This window comes from Dermacentor variabilis, chromosome 9, assembly GCF_050947875.1.
Source record: "Dermacentor variabilis isolate Ectoservices chromosome 9, ASM5094787v1, whole genome shotgun sequence".
NCBI classification, from domain to species: domain Eukaryota; kingdom Metazoa; phylum Arthropoda; class Arachnida; order Ixodida; family Ixodidae; genus Dermacentor; species Dermacentor variabilis.
In genome coordinates, this window is record NC_134576.1 from 130343906 (window position 1) to 130359945 (window position 16040).

The 16040-nt window shown below is 43.3% G+C and overlaps 1 protein-coding gene across 1 annotated transcript in view; it reads left to right on the forward strand.

Annotated features, from left to right (window-relative positions):
* Positions 1 to 16040, forward strand: part of LOC142557500 (E3 ubiquitin-protein ligase RNF123-like) — a 50410-nt gene that overhangs the window by 18556 nt on the left and 15814 nt on the right. Inside the window, exons 18-25 of the mRNA XM_075669396.1 lie at positions 2390 to 2513; positions 3103 to 3255; positions 4675 to 4817; positions 6785 to 6967; positions 9667 to 9844; positions 10890 to 10964; positions 12345 to 12432; positions 15830 to 15917. Coding sequence (XP_075525511.1) covers positions 2390 to 2513; positions 3103 to 3255; positions 4675 to 4817; positions 6785 to 6967; positions 9667 to 9844; positions 10890 to 10964; positions 12345 to 12432; positions 15830 to 15917 — 1032 coding nt within the window. The remainder of the gene's footprint in view (positions 1 to 2389; positions 2514 to 3102; positions 3256 to 4674; positions 4818 to 6784; positions 6968 to 9666; positions 9845 to 10889; positions 10965 to 12344; positions 12433 to 15829; positions 15918 to 16040) is intronic.

Here is a 16040-nt window from a genome sequence, read left to right on the forward strand (position 1 = left end):
GGCTATGCCTGTAATTAGTCCCACATTCTCGTTCACTTTAGTTGTGGAGAAGAGCATACTACCATCTTATTTACAACAGCAAAGCAAGACAAAATACCACAACTGAATGTTAAATTTGACGTTAATCTGCCATAGCACTTGCAATTGCAAGTACTTCAGCCAAAATTATAGTAAGCGACTCTAAGGTTGCGGTGATGAACTTTGCCAGAGGCAGAATTTCTCCCAAGGCGAACAGAATCCTGCAGACCTGCAGAGATAGCAGGAAAATTGAAATAATCTGGGCACCTGCGCATGCCTCCCTCGCTGGGAACGAGGCGGCCCACGAATTAGCTCGAGGACTTACATTCCGAGCTGGTGGGCTAGCCGAAGGCTTCACGGGGCGAGACCGCTTAGTGTGCTACAGAGAAATCACACAACACTACAGACTAGGGCGGGTTAAATATCCTCCGGCTGATGCATCCTTAAACAAGAGCCAGGCCTCCACTTGGCGTCGCCTGCAAACCAACTCGTTTCCAAGCCCGGTGTCGTGCAGCCTCTACTACCCGGGTCAGTACTCCAGCCAGTGTAAGCTATGTAAAGCCAGGGCTAATCTTAATCACATTCTGTGGGAATGCCCACAGGCTCCCTCTGAGGGAAGAATAAAGTCTTTAGAACAATGGGAGACCTTATTACTCAGCTCCGATCCGGAGATTCAACTGAAGACCGTCCAACTGGCCGAAATCGCCGCTAGGGTCCAAGGACTCCTGGCCGTCGTCTAGGTGGGAAGACTTATAGCCTTCCCTACATCTGTTGGACAAATAAAGTTTTACAATCCAATTCCATTCCATGTTTGGTCAAATGCGAGTGTGTTGCACGTCGAAGCTGCACTGGATTCCGTATCCGTGTCAAGAAACCGGAAGCACCGTCATGCGCTGCCGAACCCTATAGTGCTATAACACATGTGCAGAGGCTTTGCCCCTGTAGCTTTCTGTCTTTCCTACAGAAAGTTGTCCACAAGTTAAAAAGTTTGTGCTTCCCATATTTGGAGTTCATCAATCATTTCTGCAATTGACAGTGACATTGAAGAGCATTCACTAAGATGATGAACCAGGGCAGTCTGACCTCATTACAAAGTTGCATCAGACAAAGTAATTTCATTATATTCAATGTTCATTATGAGCACAAATGCTGATATCAACGGAAAAAATAAAATGGTGATCCTGCTTACATGAGAAAAGCGTAAGTATGATGTCTCCAGCAGACCAGAAAAGGGTCGATTTGATTACCTGTTGGCAGCATGCCTTAGCATTACCTGAACAATGCTAAATTGCAAAGATGCTCTTTGCACCATCGTTAATACGCAACCACGCATTTGTTCTGGTCACGTGGGATTGGCACGTTGGTTTGCCAGCTGTGCGCCAGCCAAGTCACGCTGCTGGCCATAGCCACCATTTCCATTTAGAATGGTGTTTCAGGTTCTTCTTGCTGTATATTTGACATTTTTTGCTGCCAGAATGCACATTTTGAGCTGAGAGCGAACGAATGTTCTCTTTGCTGTCACTGAAGTTGTCTGCAATCTTGTAATCTTGGTTTCATTATAGGCTGTGGAGTGCACATTGAAGTTAACCATAACCAATGAAATTTTAGGTTTACTTTGTTATATCCAATAATTTGTTACGTTTGTGTTCCTTATATTGAGAGTCATCTGTAATCAACATGGTATACATAACAGCAGCAGATCCTTGCATCCCCGCTGAACCTGCTACAGGCTGTTATAAACATGCCTTTCTAGAAAATTTTTTATCATGGTCGGCATCAAAAAGTCTTATCATTAACTTATGTGCATGAATGATAGTCGGGCATTGATGCAACAATCCCTCTCTTGAGTAAGTACTGTCATCATCAGCTTAATTTTATTTCCTCTGCAGGAACAAGTCCTTATTTGCGAATTAATTACTGGCTGAAATAGTCATTTGGTCTCAATATGTTGTTTCTATCTTACACTGCCACATTCCATTAACTCAAAACTGGTTGAGTGAGCTATGGTCGAGTTTCAGAAAGCACCCACACATGTTAAATGCTTTTATTTAAAACTGAAACATTGTTTAATTAAAAGCAAATCCTTGTATCTGATGGCATGGAATAAACAGTGAATCAGGTGTAATAAATAACTTGGCTGCATATAATTTGCCATTTAGGCTAGTTTGATAGTGGTAGCAGTTGGTTTCTGTTGGTTCCAGCAAGCACCCAATACCGAGACTAACTACAAACCACTTAGATCGTTGGGTTCCACTTATTAGTTTCACGCAGGAATGTGTAGTGTGCCCATTTTTCATATTTTGCCATTTTCAACTTTCACTGACCTTTTGTTCATTCTGTCCTTGTCGCATGTGCGACCCCTCCTTTCCAGACCTTGACCCTTGACCTGTGTCCAAACGCGGTTGCCCTGGCTTTCTTCCACCGACTTTTGGCCCTGGTCCGTCGGTGCCTCCCCGTCTTCCACACTAGCAGCGGTCAGCTGCTTCAAGAACACAGTAGGACCCCTCGTTTCATCCGGCATTCGTCTGGAGTTCCAATTATATCTGTTTAGTTGAACGAGCCGACTCGCTCAGTGTCGAAGAATCATGTGAAATGAATTGTCTCATCCACGTCACAGAGCCTACATTCTTTCCTTTCTTTTTTTTGCTTTCTTTTTATATTCGTGCTGGAATCTTCATTATAAATTGTTCTGGAATATAATATGCAGACCTTGCTTTCACTATAATTGTGATGTAATGCTTATATAAACCTTGGTACTGGGCTAGCTAATGTGTTGGCATGTCCTGTGTTAAAACCCATTCGACTGGGCAAGACAGGCGAAAAAAAAAAAAAAAATGCCGCTCATGTCACTAGTGCAACTTGTAGGGCATGTTGCTTGTGGCAGCTAATGATACTCAGCATAGAATCTAAGGCTTACGATGGTGACTTTAATCCATTGATTACATTACGGCTTTAGAAGGGCAGGATCAGGCTGTGCAGATGATGTGTATTGTTGAGTATTGAGTATGTGTATGTTGAATATTGTTGTTGTTGAGTGTATTGCATTGTTGAAGCGATCCTAATGGAAATGGTTGTCCTCTGTAGATTTGTACATTCCGGCTGCCTTATTTATGACTACAATTGGAACGGGCCCCGAAGTTTCCCACGTCGGCGATACGCCGGATCAGAGGATTGTGGCGTCGGAAATACCAATCCCACCGTCCAACCGAACAGTGAGGTCGATGCAGCAGAGCGCTGGTAGGCATCCTGCAGCTGTTTGTTTTTTCGTGTGCCCGTATATTCTATGAAGTTGTTTTGTCCTTTCCCAGAAAGGGGGCTTCTGCCTCGTGTTTGTACACCTTACAAACTTCAAACCTTTATTTAATTTATTCTGGATAAACATGAACACCTTAATGATCGAGCGTTAAAACCTGGCAGCCCGGTGGCTATGGTGTCGCGCTGCTAATCTCGTGCTCATGTGTTTGATCCTGGCTGAGGCGGCCACATCTTGACGAAGGCAAAGTGCAAAAATGCTTGTGTGCCCAGATTTAAGTGCACCTTAATAAAACCCCACTGCAGCATGCCTCATAAGCAGCTCGTGATTTTGGCACGTAAAACCCCGAAATTTAGTTAATTTAATCTGATGAATAATGGAGATATTTTGTAAAAGCAGACAGCAAAACTTTCTTCATTTCCTATTGATTGCTCTGTGCTGAGTTCCTCTGCGGTCTTATTTCTATCTTGTCTGTTCTACCTGTGTGGATACCTGAAATTGTACCGGCGTGGCATTTTCAGCTTGTAATTTTTTTTTTTGTGCATTAAACAATGGTCCAAACGCTCTGAACCATTGAAGAAATACTTTCAAGTACCAGAATGCCATTAATAATTTACTGTAATACTTGTTTCTACGAAACAGTTTCAGTTTCAGTACCCAGGAGGTAGACATACTAGCTTGCTCTGGTCCGACGACCACTGTGACTTCCACATGTGAGCATGACCAGAGAAAACACACACAGCGGCCTTGTTTATTTTTTAATCAGTAACACAATCATGCCTAGCCTTACTGCTATACGACATCAGCAAATCTTGCTCTTTGTTGTGATGTCCCGATAATGTCGGATGATGCCAGGTTCAGCATTTCAAGGCAACTTTAGTATCAAATTAAAGTATATCTTATAATGTGCTTCCAAACCTTCTTGCTTGCCAAGTCTTGCACTTTTACAAGCGAGGAGAATTTGGTAGAGTTTTTACAACTTCGTAAATGTGTGTCAGTACATTGCTGGGCACATATGAAGCACATTTTCGTACCTTGCTGTCAACTACATGGTGACTCTGTGTAAATGTTACATAGCCCATAGCTATTTTTATGTGAATATGTTTAAAAGTTTTTATGGTGCACAATTCCTGTAGTATTTTTGAATGAATTATTTGTTATGTGTTGCTTTGTAGTGGCCTTCGTGAGCCTTGTTAAGCTCCTTGTAGCTTTTAGCCAAGGTGACCAGTCAGTGTATTCACTGGTGATGAATGAAGCAAATTTAACTGAAGTAAAAGCACTCTAGTGTGCATTCGTTACCTGTGTGACGTCATCACTTGGATATTTGTGATGTTAATTGGCCAGTGTTCGTCAGTACGCCTGGCATAAATTAGTACACCGACGACAACTATTACAACTTTCAGGTGGCAATGCGGTACACGCGGAAACTGAAACGTCAGGAACAGCCTACGAAGCCAAAGAGGAAGACAAGAGCATCAAGATTCTGCAACTTCTTGATGGAATTGTGCGATTATACTGCCTCTGTGGCCATGCTCAGTTTGTCAAGGCAAGTGCTATTAAAAGAATTGTTTCTAAGATGGCTTGTATAAACAGGCCATGCACATTCATTATGTTCATAGATGTGCATGACGACGAGAAGTTTGCTACTGTTAGAGTAACTGTTTTTGACTTTTTGAACACTGTCAGGAATCAATCTGACATTTGTTGTCCAGGTTCAAGTGGCAGTGACCACACTTTTGAATATATAGAACTTAAGCATACAGAATCAGATTTTTCTTGGTATGCTGTGGTGTGTCAGTTATGTCGGGAGCATTGCCATGGCCAGTGAAGTTCAAGATATGAGCAAGTTTCGGCACTTAAGTGAGCTACATTTCCATATGAGGTGTCAGGTGTCATGTCAGCGTGAATTCAGCTAAACTCACCAGTGATGAAATGTGCCATTAGTGGTGTCTGCTGGACTGGATGTTTGCCGCTTCACCATGTCTGTGGCTATGATGTTCACCGAGGCCTATACTGCCCAGCGAACCGTTTGCGAACAGGGCTTTACAAGAAGTGCAGCACATTTGTTCTGCTCACACGGAATATGGTGTTGGGATTGTAATTGCAGTTATTACTTCTGGATGTTGGGAATCATTCTGATGTTGGCTAACAGACCAAAAGTTGGCGCCTTGCTATACCAAATGCAGCCCTTGCATATGACCTCACGCTCATACACCGATGGATGTTTTAGGGCACAAATATAGTGACAGTCAGTTTCCCATGGTGTTCTGTTGCCAACCACTCCAACAGCCATTGGAAAACGTTTGTCACAGCCGTAGTGCCTAGGACGCTAGGCCTAACCAGCACCGCTTTGTCGATAGTCTGCTATCATGTTTCTATTTGGCGCTAAGTCAATGTGGCATCAGCTATGTTCACAACTGCCATTTTGCATCATTGCATGCATGGAGCATGTCCAAAAAATTTTGTAGTATGCCCTGTGGCCCAGGGAATTTCGCTTGCTGTTACACATTAATTCTAGGTGTAGGCAGTGGTACTGCAGGGAAGTCCAATTATTCTTACCAGTCTGAAAAATTGGAGATGACTGTCTGACATTTTTGCTACCAGAGTAAACATTGTGAGTCATGTGCAAAAAAAAAAAACTGTTTTGTTATAATTGGTACGAGTCAGATTGCAAATTTCTATTTTCCTTGTTGCAGGAGAATACTCCATTGAAATAAAGCATGAGCAACCAACTTTTAGATTTACTTCAATAAAACTCACAATTCGTTATATCCATGTTATGTCATTATATCCTTTACAGTTATATTCAACTGATTAGGCAATGTGAGCTGTGGAAGAAACCTTAAACCTTATGCAACATTCTAAAGATATGCTTCTTCACATGTCTATAGTGCAACATGCTGTGAGGGTGGCATCAAGGTAATAGCTGTGCAGTGCAGTCGACAAGGAACAGAGGTTATATTGATTACTGTCTACAAACATGGGTATCATCAATGCATCATAGTATCAAAGGTGCACAAAATAGGCTTGGGCGTATTGATATATGGCTATAATGATCATATTTTGTAACTTTGGCATTACAATTACACATGTACTGCACAATAAACTTTTGTGAATCTATGGGCTGTGATTACCTCTGTTGCATAACATGTCAGTGATGTAGGCACACCTGAATTAACTGTAATATGTAGTAGTAATTGTACATTATAACCAATACAACCTGCTAATACGTTATACAATAACCGATATACAGTCACAATGTTAGGACTTCACAACTTTGGCATTATAATTACAAGTGCACTCCACAGCATACAAATTTCGATTGATCTGCGAGGAGGGATTACCTTTGTCGTATAACATATCAGTAGTGTAGGTATACTAGCATTAACTACACATTTAATGGTTTAGCAATAATTGTAGCATTAACTACACAGTAAATGCATTTGAAAAAATTGTAGAGCCGGCCGTACAACGCAAGCTGCTTATGCGCCACCTCTCTTCTCGTGCTCGCAGATGAGTGCTGTGAAGGACAACATGCGGGACTACCTCAGAGCTGTGCAAGAGGTCAGGAGGAACAGCGCCTGGGGTGAGAGGGACGTGGCCGAGGCTCTGAGCAAGGTGGAGCAAGTCTTCGGCGAAACGCTCAGCGAACAGGCCCGCCACGTTGCCTGGCTGTCAGTGGTGGTTTTCTCCAAGGTGCGGCCAAACATCGTGTCTGCAACATATTTTAATGTGAATTATTGTTTGCCTGTTACCAGGAACCTTGCAGTAGGTTCCTGTCTCACCTCGTTTGGGAAACTCGTCAGCGATAATAGAAACATACCCAATGATAGGATTTGAACCAGGGTCACCCATTGTAATAGCCAGATGTTCTACCCATTAGGTGAGACATGTAGGGGAAACAACAGTAGGTGAAAGCATGGGACGGGGGAAGGGCAACCTTACGACTCCTATTTTCTTGTCACAGTTAGCACTTTGAGACGATTCTTGCATTCGTCATGTTGCATCCGTCATGTCGCATAGCACCGATGTGCTTATGAAAGCAAGAGCACGTCAGTTTCTAATGTCCTTTCCTTGCGACAGCTAGCATTTTGTGTGACGTTGTGCCAGCTTCGCGATTATCCCATTCGCTGCCTTTAGGATCGGCCCATGTCATAATGGAACAAGTTGTAATGTTTCATTGCTTGTGCATAATGAATCAGTTGTAGGTGTATCATCATCATTGTCATGGCATCGTCATTATGCTGTCACCATGAAACTGCCACCACGCACGCAATTGCTCACATATTTTATTGGCATCCCCTTCAAAACGGGACGGTGATAAATGGTCACCTAGCCATTACGTAGGCACATTGCACTATCTGGTAACACTTTGCAGAAACCTAAACAGCTACCTGCAACTACCAGCTACCAACCAGCTACTTGCAAAATGCTTTGCATTACGTTGATTCTCACTGTGCATGCATATATGTTTTTTTTTTCAGTTATAATTTCCCCTCAGTTGAAGTTTGCCTTATTCTTTTCCTAAGGAGAAAAAGGAATGTTGAAAAGAATAATTTTGTAACACTTTGAACACTAATTGCACTACTATACTTAATTTGTATTGATCATCGTGGTAGTACTGATAGTTCGGTCTTTCTAAATACAGGTGAGATACCAAGTGACTTCCACTGCAACCACACTCTTTAAGCACTTCACAATTCTGGCTCTGTTGTGACTGCCCTGCACAATAGTGGAGCACAGGCTCTTTAAGTGGAGACCCAGTGTGGTTGCTTAGTGGATATGGTGTTGGGATGCTAAGCATGGAGGTTGCGGGATCGAATCTCGGCCACAACGGTCAAATTTTGATGGGGGCGAAATGTGAAAACACCCATGTACTTAGATGTGCGTGCACGTTAAAGAACCCCAGGTGGTGGAGTAATTGTGGAGTCCCACACTACGGCATGCCTCATAATCAGATTGCAGTTTTGGCACGTAAAAAGCCACAATTTAACACTCTTCAAATGATGTTTCAGTGCGATCTGGTAAGTTTCTCTTACTCCATTGACCTGGTGGCTCTTTGGGCCAGCAATGTTAGTTAAGTTGACCAAGGTGACAAAATGACCTGTTACTAACAATTTAACCACTGAGTGGTCAAAATTTTCAATAATTGTCAATGCCATCAGTGGTTAGCTGTATTGCCCTGCATACATTGCTTTACTTATTGCTACATTTTCTTGCCAGTGACTGCTTTCATCGGGTTGTCACTGTTAAGTTATCTCTCGGTGCAAGACATTCTTGCAGCATCCAAAATTTCGTGAACATTTTTGCAGTTTGATAGTGAGAGAGGCATAACTAATCATATTACATATACATTTTAACCCTTTACCTCCCACTGACAAGTATAGTAGTCATGAAATTTTGTACCAATGTAACCAATGACGACTATTGTCGTCATAAACAAAAATTTGTCACGCAGTGAACCTGCGATGACTGTACTTGTCTTATTGCATCTAGTTGTGATTCTTGTTACTAGATGACCACACTTATCCACGTTGTGACATTTGTGTCTTGCCTTTCATTATATTGCTGCCTCTGACACCCCCGCATAAAGCATGGCTGCCTCCTCGAAACGAGGCAATGAAAGTACACATAAAAGAAAGTATTTTGACGATTCCTCATTAAACAACAGCTTCGTAGAGTTTTGCATTGAAACGGAAAGGGATGTGTTCTCAATCTGATGGTGACGATTCTGTGGATGGACCAGAGAACCTTGCAGCTACCCGTGAGTTTACACGGCCTACTAGCTGCTTTAGGAGCTGTGAAAAAGTAACCACTATTCACGTGCAAGTTTTTGCACCGTTTAGGTTATTCTTTCTTCATATTCTCTTTTTTCATAGTGTATCGAGTCCTGCAAAATGCTTTTTTTTTGCAAGACACTAGGGCCATGCAGCGAAGCCTTGTTCAAACTATCTTTTTATGCAATTTGTGAAATAAAAGAACCCCAATGAATGGAACTAATGGTGCCGTTTTAGTCAGAAAAAAATACATCCAAACTGCATGAAAAAAAGATTTTCAGTAAAGGAGGTAAGATTTTCTTATTTTTTTGCACAAGGGAAAGGGTTAAATAATATTGTACAATCTTTGTAAGAACTGGTGACTTCTCTAGAATCTGTAGTGACACCTGTAGAAATGGACTTGAACCATGAAATCGGATTCAGCAGTCGTTGACTGTTTCTCACAACTTTCATCACTTGGAGCTGCCTTACTTTACAGGCATAAGTTTGCCTACTAAAACCTTAGATTCGTTATTTATTATTTCTGGTAGCGTACCTGCTTGTTCACCATCATGACTAAGATGAAAGAAAATCTTCAATGCCAATGTTTGTTCTTTAATTTTTGGTCTCTTGTTTTAGGAGAAGCAGAACGACATTTACTGGCTACTGAACATTGTGTTGAAAACTCTCGAGGAAGCGTCCTCCGCGGGCGTGGAGTTTTGCTTCGTGCCAGAGTATCACGTCGAAGCGTGCATGAAGTTGTTGACAACTCTGAGTGTCCACTTCCTGCCAACATGCCTGTTGAGCGATATCCCAGGTAAACAAGCACCATTTTAGTCTTTAGCGCTGTGCAAATTTGTGAATCCGTGCAATTGGCTGTTCATTAAATTCACTCTGTCATAAAGTCAAGGACTGCTCATTCTGTGAAAGGTTGAAGTCATGATCAGTTTATGAATTTGCTAAATGTTTGTTAGAGAAGTTGAGGAACTAGTTTGACGATCCATCTTCTTTCTAATGCCATGTTCATTTAGGTCAGTGTACCTGCCATTGTGGCTCTATGGCTGAGAACAAGGTTGGAGGTTTGATTCCCAATCGGCACGCCCACATTCCGATGGGGGCAAAATGCAAAAACTCTCATGCACTTATATTTACATGCGCATTGAACAACCCTAAGTGACCAAAATTCATCCAGAGCCCCCGCTCTCGTATCTTTCATAACCTCAGTGTTGCTTTGTAAAACTAAAATGCAATCAATCAATCAATCAATCAATCAATTCAAGTAGTTTATTCACTGAATGTTGGAATCATTCGCCCAGTCATGTTCACTCTTAAGATCAGTGGCTCTCAAGCTTCTAGCCAACTAAAATCTCTTTATATTCTGGCCAGTCATTCTGGCCCCTCTTTGAGCATAACTTTGAAACTTTAATGTGTGCATAGAGATGCATGCTAACTTGACAAAAAAACTTGTTTCCATCGATGACTAGCTTCAATTTTGCAATTTTGACATGCTCTATAAAGTACTTAATCAAAAGTTAATTAGTTAGTATTAGATCATGAATGAATTCATCTGTGACTATTGCAGAATTTCCTAAAGTATGTTGTCATGAATAGTGCATTGCCATAATGATAACCTTTTCAAGTCGACTGCACTGTTTCTAAGACTTTAAAGCTTTGGTGCAACCCCCTGTGTAAAGGTACCTTCCCTGACACCCAGGTTCACAACTTACCTGCGTGGCATCTATAGCAAAAGTTAAGTTTCAGGAAGCAGAAGTGTATGCTTTAGTCACTGATGTTGCTTTGCATTCACTTCTGCTTGTGTTGCTCTTTCTTTCTTTTTCCCTTTCTCTCTCTCTCTCACACAGGCCACTACCACGTCTTAGTGAGGTATAGCACGTTCCTTGCAGAACACTTTGCTGATCGCCGTGTTGTCAACCCGGGTAAGTTGACATGTTGAACTCTAGCTCGAAAATTTGTTAACATCATGGAAGCTGTGTATTAGCTTAGAATGGACATACAGCCGCAAGAATATTTTGAAATGCTGCTGCAGTAGCAAAGTTACAGGCATTTGATGAGCAACTAGACGGCCGCCACTATTTCTCGCTTGTCGTTTGCTACCGTCCCCACTGGTGCTCTCTTTTCCTTGCCGCATACTCTTGCCAACTTCACGAAGTCGGCAACCGAATGAAACCTTCATAAAAGGTTCAGTGGCATATGATGGGCAAACCACGCCTTCATTCTCAAAACACCCAGGGATTCTCTCCTCATGTTGTCAAAGTCGTTCCTCGTCGGCCGACCAATTGACAGCTTTTTACCCTGGTGACATCATCCACAGCACCTTGCTGGCGTCGCAGAGTGCGAAGTAGAAAACCGCGGCTTGTGGCATTGTAGTGCTGTCTTGTTCTTGAAAGGTGGTCATCACGGTATGCTGTGTGCAGTGCAGATGATTATTTAAAATGTGTAACGAAATGTCGGAAGTTGTTTGGGACCCTTAGTTTATATAATTACTCATGTTGTAATGTAGTAAAGCAATGAAGGGGGCTAGGTGGCGGACGTTCATGATTATATTGTGCTTCGTGTTACACTGACAAAAGTGAAGGACAGGACGCGGATGTATGTAGCGCCAACTACCAACTGTTTAATACTGTTAAAGAATGCACTTTTATACAAGGAGATATGGTGTGAGGCGGGTGGGGGGGAGAGATATAAAAAGATATGACAAGAGGATGACATGTGATCATACTTTGGGCCGGGCATAGATCGTTCACTTGCACCCGTTCGCCCTGGCGAACTCGACCTCAGCTTCGATAAGCGGGATGGATGGAGTGCTTACGCACATCTCTTTTTCTTTACCTATCGCAAATGCCTCCCATATTTCTCGCTCCGTTTTTGTTTTTGATGTGCCAATGAGTGTGGTGCTTTCTAGTAGCACAGAGCATTTGCATTGTTTGCAGTGTGCAGCCAAGTTGCTAGGTGCTGTCAGAAGCTGGCACGTGTATTTGCGCTCCCATAACCTATCATTTATACAACGTCCAGTTTGCCCAATGTACATTTTCCCGCAATCTATTGGGATTTAGTAAACCACTGAAGTAGCACATTCCACATACTTTTTCATGTACGTCCGCGTACTGTCCTTTACTTTCGTTAGTGTAACACTAAGCGCAATATAATCATGATCATGTTATAATCAATTAGGAAAAATGTTATTTTGTTGCCTGTTTTTAATACTTTTTTTTTTTCGTCTTGCCCACCTAAATTCCTGTCTTGAAACTGAAGTAAATACAAATTGAACTGATGAAATTACTTTACGGCCTCCACAGATGTGAAGGACGCCCTGCTACGAGCTTTGGCTGCACACGTCTGCCCTCCGTCCACCGTCAGGGCACTGGAGTGCATGCCGACTAAAAGGCAAGATTTTTTTTTCTTTGTCTTTTTCTTTTACCGTTCTGATGCTGCAAGCAATTTGAGGATGGTGGTGTCGGATGTTAGGAAGGACATCTTTTGGTTTGGTGTGTGAGCACTTTTGCAGCTGGTGACGTAACCTAACCTGACTAAACCTAACCTAACCTAATCGATAATATACCAAATAGCCAATATAACAGTGCTAATACTCCTTTATTTGTATCAGAAATAAGTGGCTGATGTAATCAACTGCAAATTGTTGTTTGGTGCAAGAGCTCTTCCCATGCTTTTGTACCTTAAGCCCTTGCTCTGCTTTCTTTAGTTTTAAAAACAAAAGAATAAATTCCAATCAATCAATCATCTTCAGTAAATTAATTGAACTGTACATATGTATGTGTACAGCCTATAGGCCCTTATGCCGTATTACAGCGGTGATTGATGGCAGGATACTAATTGCACACACTCTTCAACAGTGTACCGTACTCTACAGTGTGCAGCTTGTTCTGGTTCAACAGTTCTACCTTTCTCGTCTCCCTGTTTCATCGTTAATAACCTTAACAAGCCAGGCACGACAAACTGCGAAACATTGCGCCATTTCTAGAAATTGAATGAAGAGGCTGGCAGAAATGCTGGAAAGAAATTATGGCCTTCTTTAAATAAGTGATCCTTTTCCAACAGACAAATGCCAAAAATGTTTCAACCAGTGAGAAGAATAATAGGAACTGGGGGGGGGCTCAAAATTTTTTGTTATTTACAACCACACGAATCCAACTGACAATGGAGCCAATGAAAGCACAGTGGAAATTACCGTATTTATTCGCGTATAACCCGCACCAAAATGTGAAAAAACGCGTTTAAAAAGTGGGGGTGCGGGTTATCTGCGAATTTTTTCCTTGGGAGGGGGGGGGTCGGCTTCACCGCAATGTGCGGCGGCCTCCCCGTGTAGTCCGCCATCCCCATCGTCATCGACGCTTGTCAAGCCGATGAAGGGCCAACGAAAGGCCAGCATTGTTGAGCCTCGCGTTAGGCGCTGTTTAGTGTACTTACCCCAGTTTGCACTGTTTGCCTGCTTTGTTTTGGCATCATGAGTGCGACTCGACGGCAGTGTTTCACAGCGAAAGAGAAGCTAAAGATTATAGCCGCTGCCGAAGAAATCGGCAACAGAGCTGCTGCAAGACAGCATGACGTCGACGAGTCGTGCATTCGCGACTGGAGGAAGAAAAAAAGAGAGTCTCGAAGCAACGAACCGGAACAGGCGAGCGTTTCGGGGTCCGAAGACTGGCGCGTACCCCCACCTCGAGACGCAGCTTGCGAAGTTCATTGAGGAGCAGAGAAGTCGTGGCCACGCTGTTTCGACTGAGATGGCGCAAATGGAAGCCCTGAAGTTGGCCCGGGAATTGAACATTCCACGTGAGTTTCGTGCAAGCCGTGGATGGCTTCAGCGCTTCATGCGAAGACATGGATTTTCTATGCGGCGGCGAACAACCATGTGCCAGCGGCTTCCTGAAGCCTACGAGGAAAAGTTGTTGAACTTTCAACGATATGTGATCGCACTTCGGAAGGAGCACAGCTATTTGCTGTCTCAGGTGGGAAATGCTGATCAAACACCTGTGTACTTTGAGATGCCGATGGACACGACCATGGAAAAAAAGGGCTCCAAATCAGTCAGCGTGCTGACCGGCGGAAATGCCAAGCTGCGCTGCACAGTCATGCTATGCGCTTTGGCTGACGGCACGAAACTGCGCCCGTATGTGATTTTCAAACGCAAGACGCTACCTAGCATTCCACTGCCCCCAGGAATCGTTGTGCGTGCGGAAGAAAATTCGTGGATGAACAGTGGCCTAGTCGGTGACTGGCTTCGAGTAATCTGGGAGCGAAGACCAGGTGCCTTGCTGGCACGCCGGTCGATGCTCGTACTAGATTCCTTCAGAGGCCACTGCACTGATGCGGTGAAGGCTCGCCTTGCCGAGACCAGCACCGACCTCGTCATAATACCTGGCGGCATGACGTCCATGCTACAGCCACTCGACGTGTGCCTGAACAAGCCGTTCAAGGCACACGTGAAGCGGCTGTATGCCCAGTGGATGGCCGACGGCATGTACGCCCTCACACCGACGGGACGCGTGCGAAGGCCTGATATTCCATTGCTGTGCCAGTGGATCGTGGATGCGTGGAAAGCGATACCGGCCGATTTGGTGCGCAAAAGCTTTAAAAAATGTGCGATCAGTAATAGTCTGGATGGTTCCGAGGACGACTACGTCTTTGAGAGTGGCGATGAAGCCTCGGATGGCAGTAGTGAGAGCGGCGTCGATTAAGAATCGGATAACCAGTGACGTGGTGGCGGTCGTTTGAATAAATGTTCTGAAAACGAAATGATCACTGAGTGTGAGTTGCATCTTTCTAGCGCTCATTTTTTTTTTTTCAGGTAAACGTGCGGGTTATACGCGAGTTTTTTTTTTTTTTTTTCCGCCGAGTTCAAAGTTAGGGGTGCGGGTTATACGCAGGGGCGGGTTATACGCGGGTAAATACGGTAACTGTCCGTTTGCCAATTGAAGTGTACGAGGAAAAGGAAAAGGAACTACTTGCAGTCAGTGGGAGCTGAACTCACAGCTCCTGCATGACATGTGTGATGCTCCACCAAATGAGCTGTAGCCACGGCTGCCGCATCATCCACGTTCTTGGTTTTGTATGTGAGCTTTATCTAAACGGGGCTTCATTGGCTTCATTGTCTGTTGGCTTCATGTGGTTGTTGAAAGGTTTCAAGAGTGATGAAACTACAGTTCAACCCTCTTATAAGAATATTTTACTGCAAAGGACATTACATTCTTATCGCCGATCATTCCTATAAGCAAGTTATGCTAGAAGATGAACAAAGAAGAGATTTGGACCTGTTACTCCAAGGGAAAGCACGTCGCTTTCACTCTTTTAGAGAAAAGCCACCATCTGTTAGCTTTGCTTGCTTCACACAAAGCTTGCTGACAGCTTTGTTTAAAGAATCTAAGTGTCCACATAACGTAGTGACAGGTCCTTGCAAAAACGAAGCTCCTTAGAGATTTAATCATCTGTATGGCTTGCAGCCAGTACGTCATCAGGCTTCGTCATCAGTTCATCGTCAGGCATGTCATTGGCACATTTTACTCTAAAAGTTGGCTCACAGTGACCGCATCCATTCATATAAATGATAACGTGGCTTGGGAACATTCTACTAAGCAGGTTGTTTTGCCATAGAACACATATTAAAGCTGACGGTGCCGTGCCTTTTCATTCTTATTTTTTGATATATTCTTTTAACCAGTTATCACATAAGTGGATTGGACTGTATAGTACAATTTGCCTTCATGTCTACTTTTAGTAACTTTTGATGCAGGCTGCTGAATTGTGTGTTCTTGCCTTCTCATTGCAGCTCTCTAGCACTTATCCAAGCCTTGCTACAGCCTTACAAGAACCGGCCGTGGGCCCAGACAAACTGGATACTCATGAGGCTGTGGAAGGTATGCCATTACCTTTGTGGCATTGTTTTCTTGCGCGGAATGCCGCGAGTGATTCTAGAAACAGCAGAAAATCAAATGAAAGTCGCTGTGCATCTCTTTGCATCTTCTTGCATGCTCATCAAG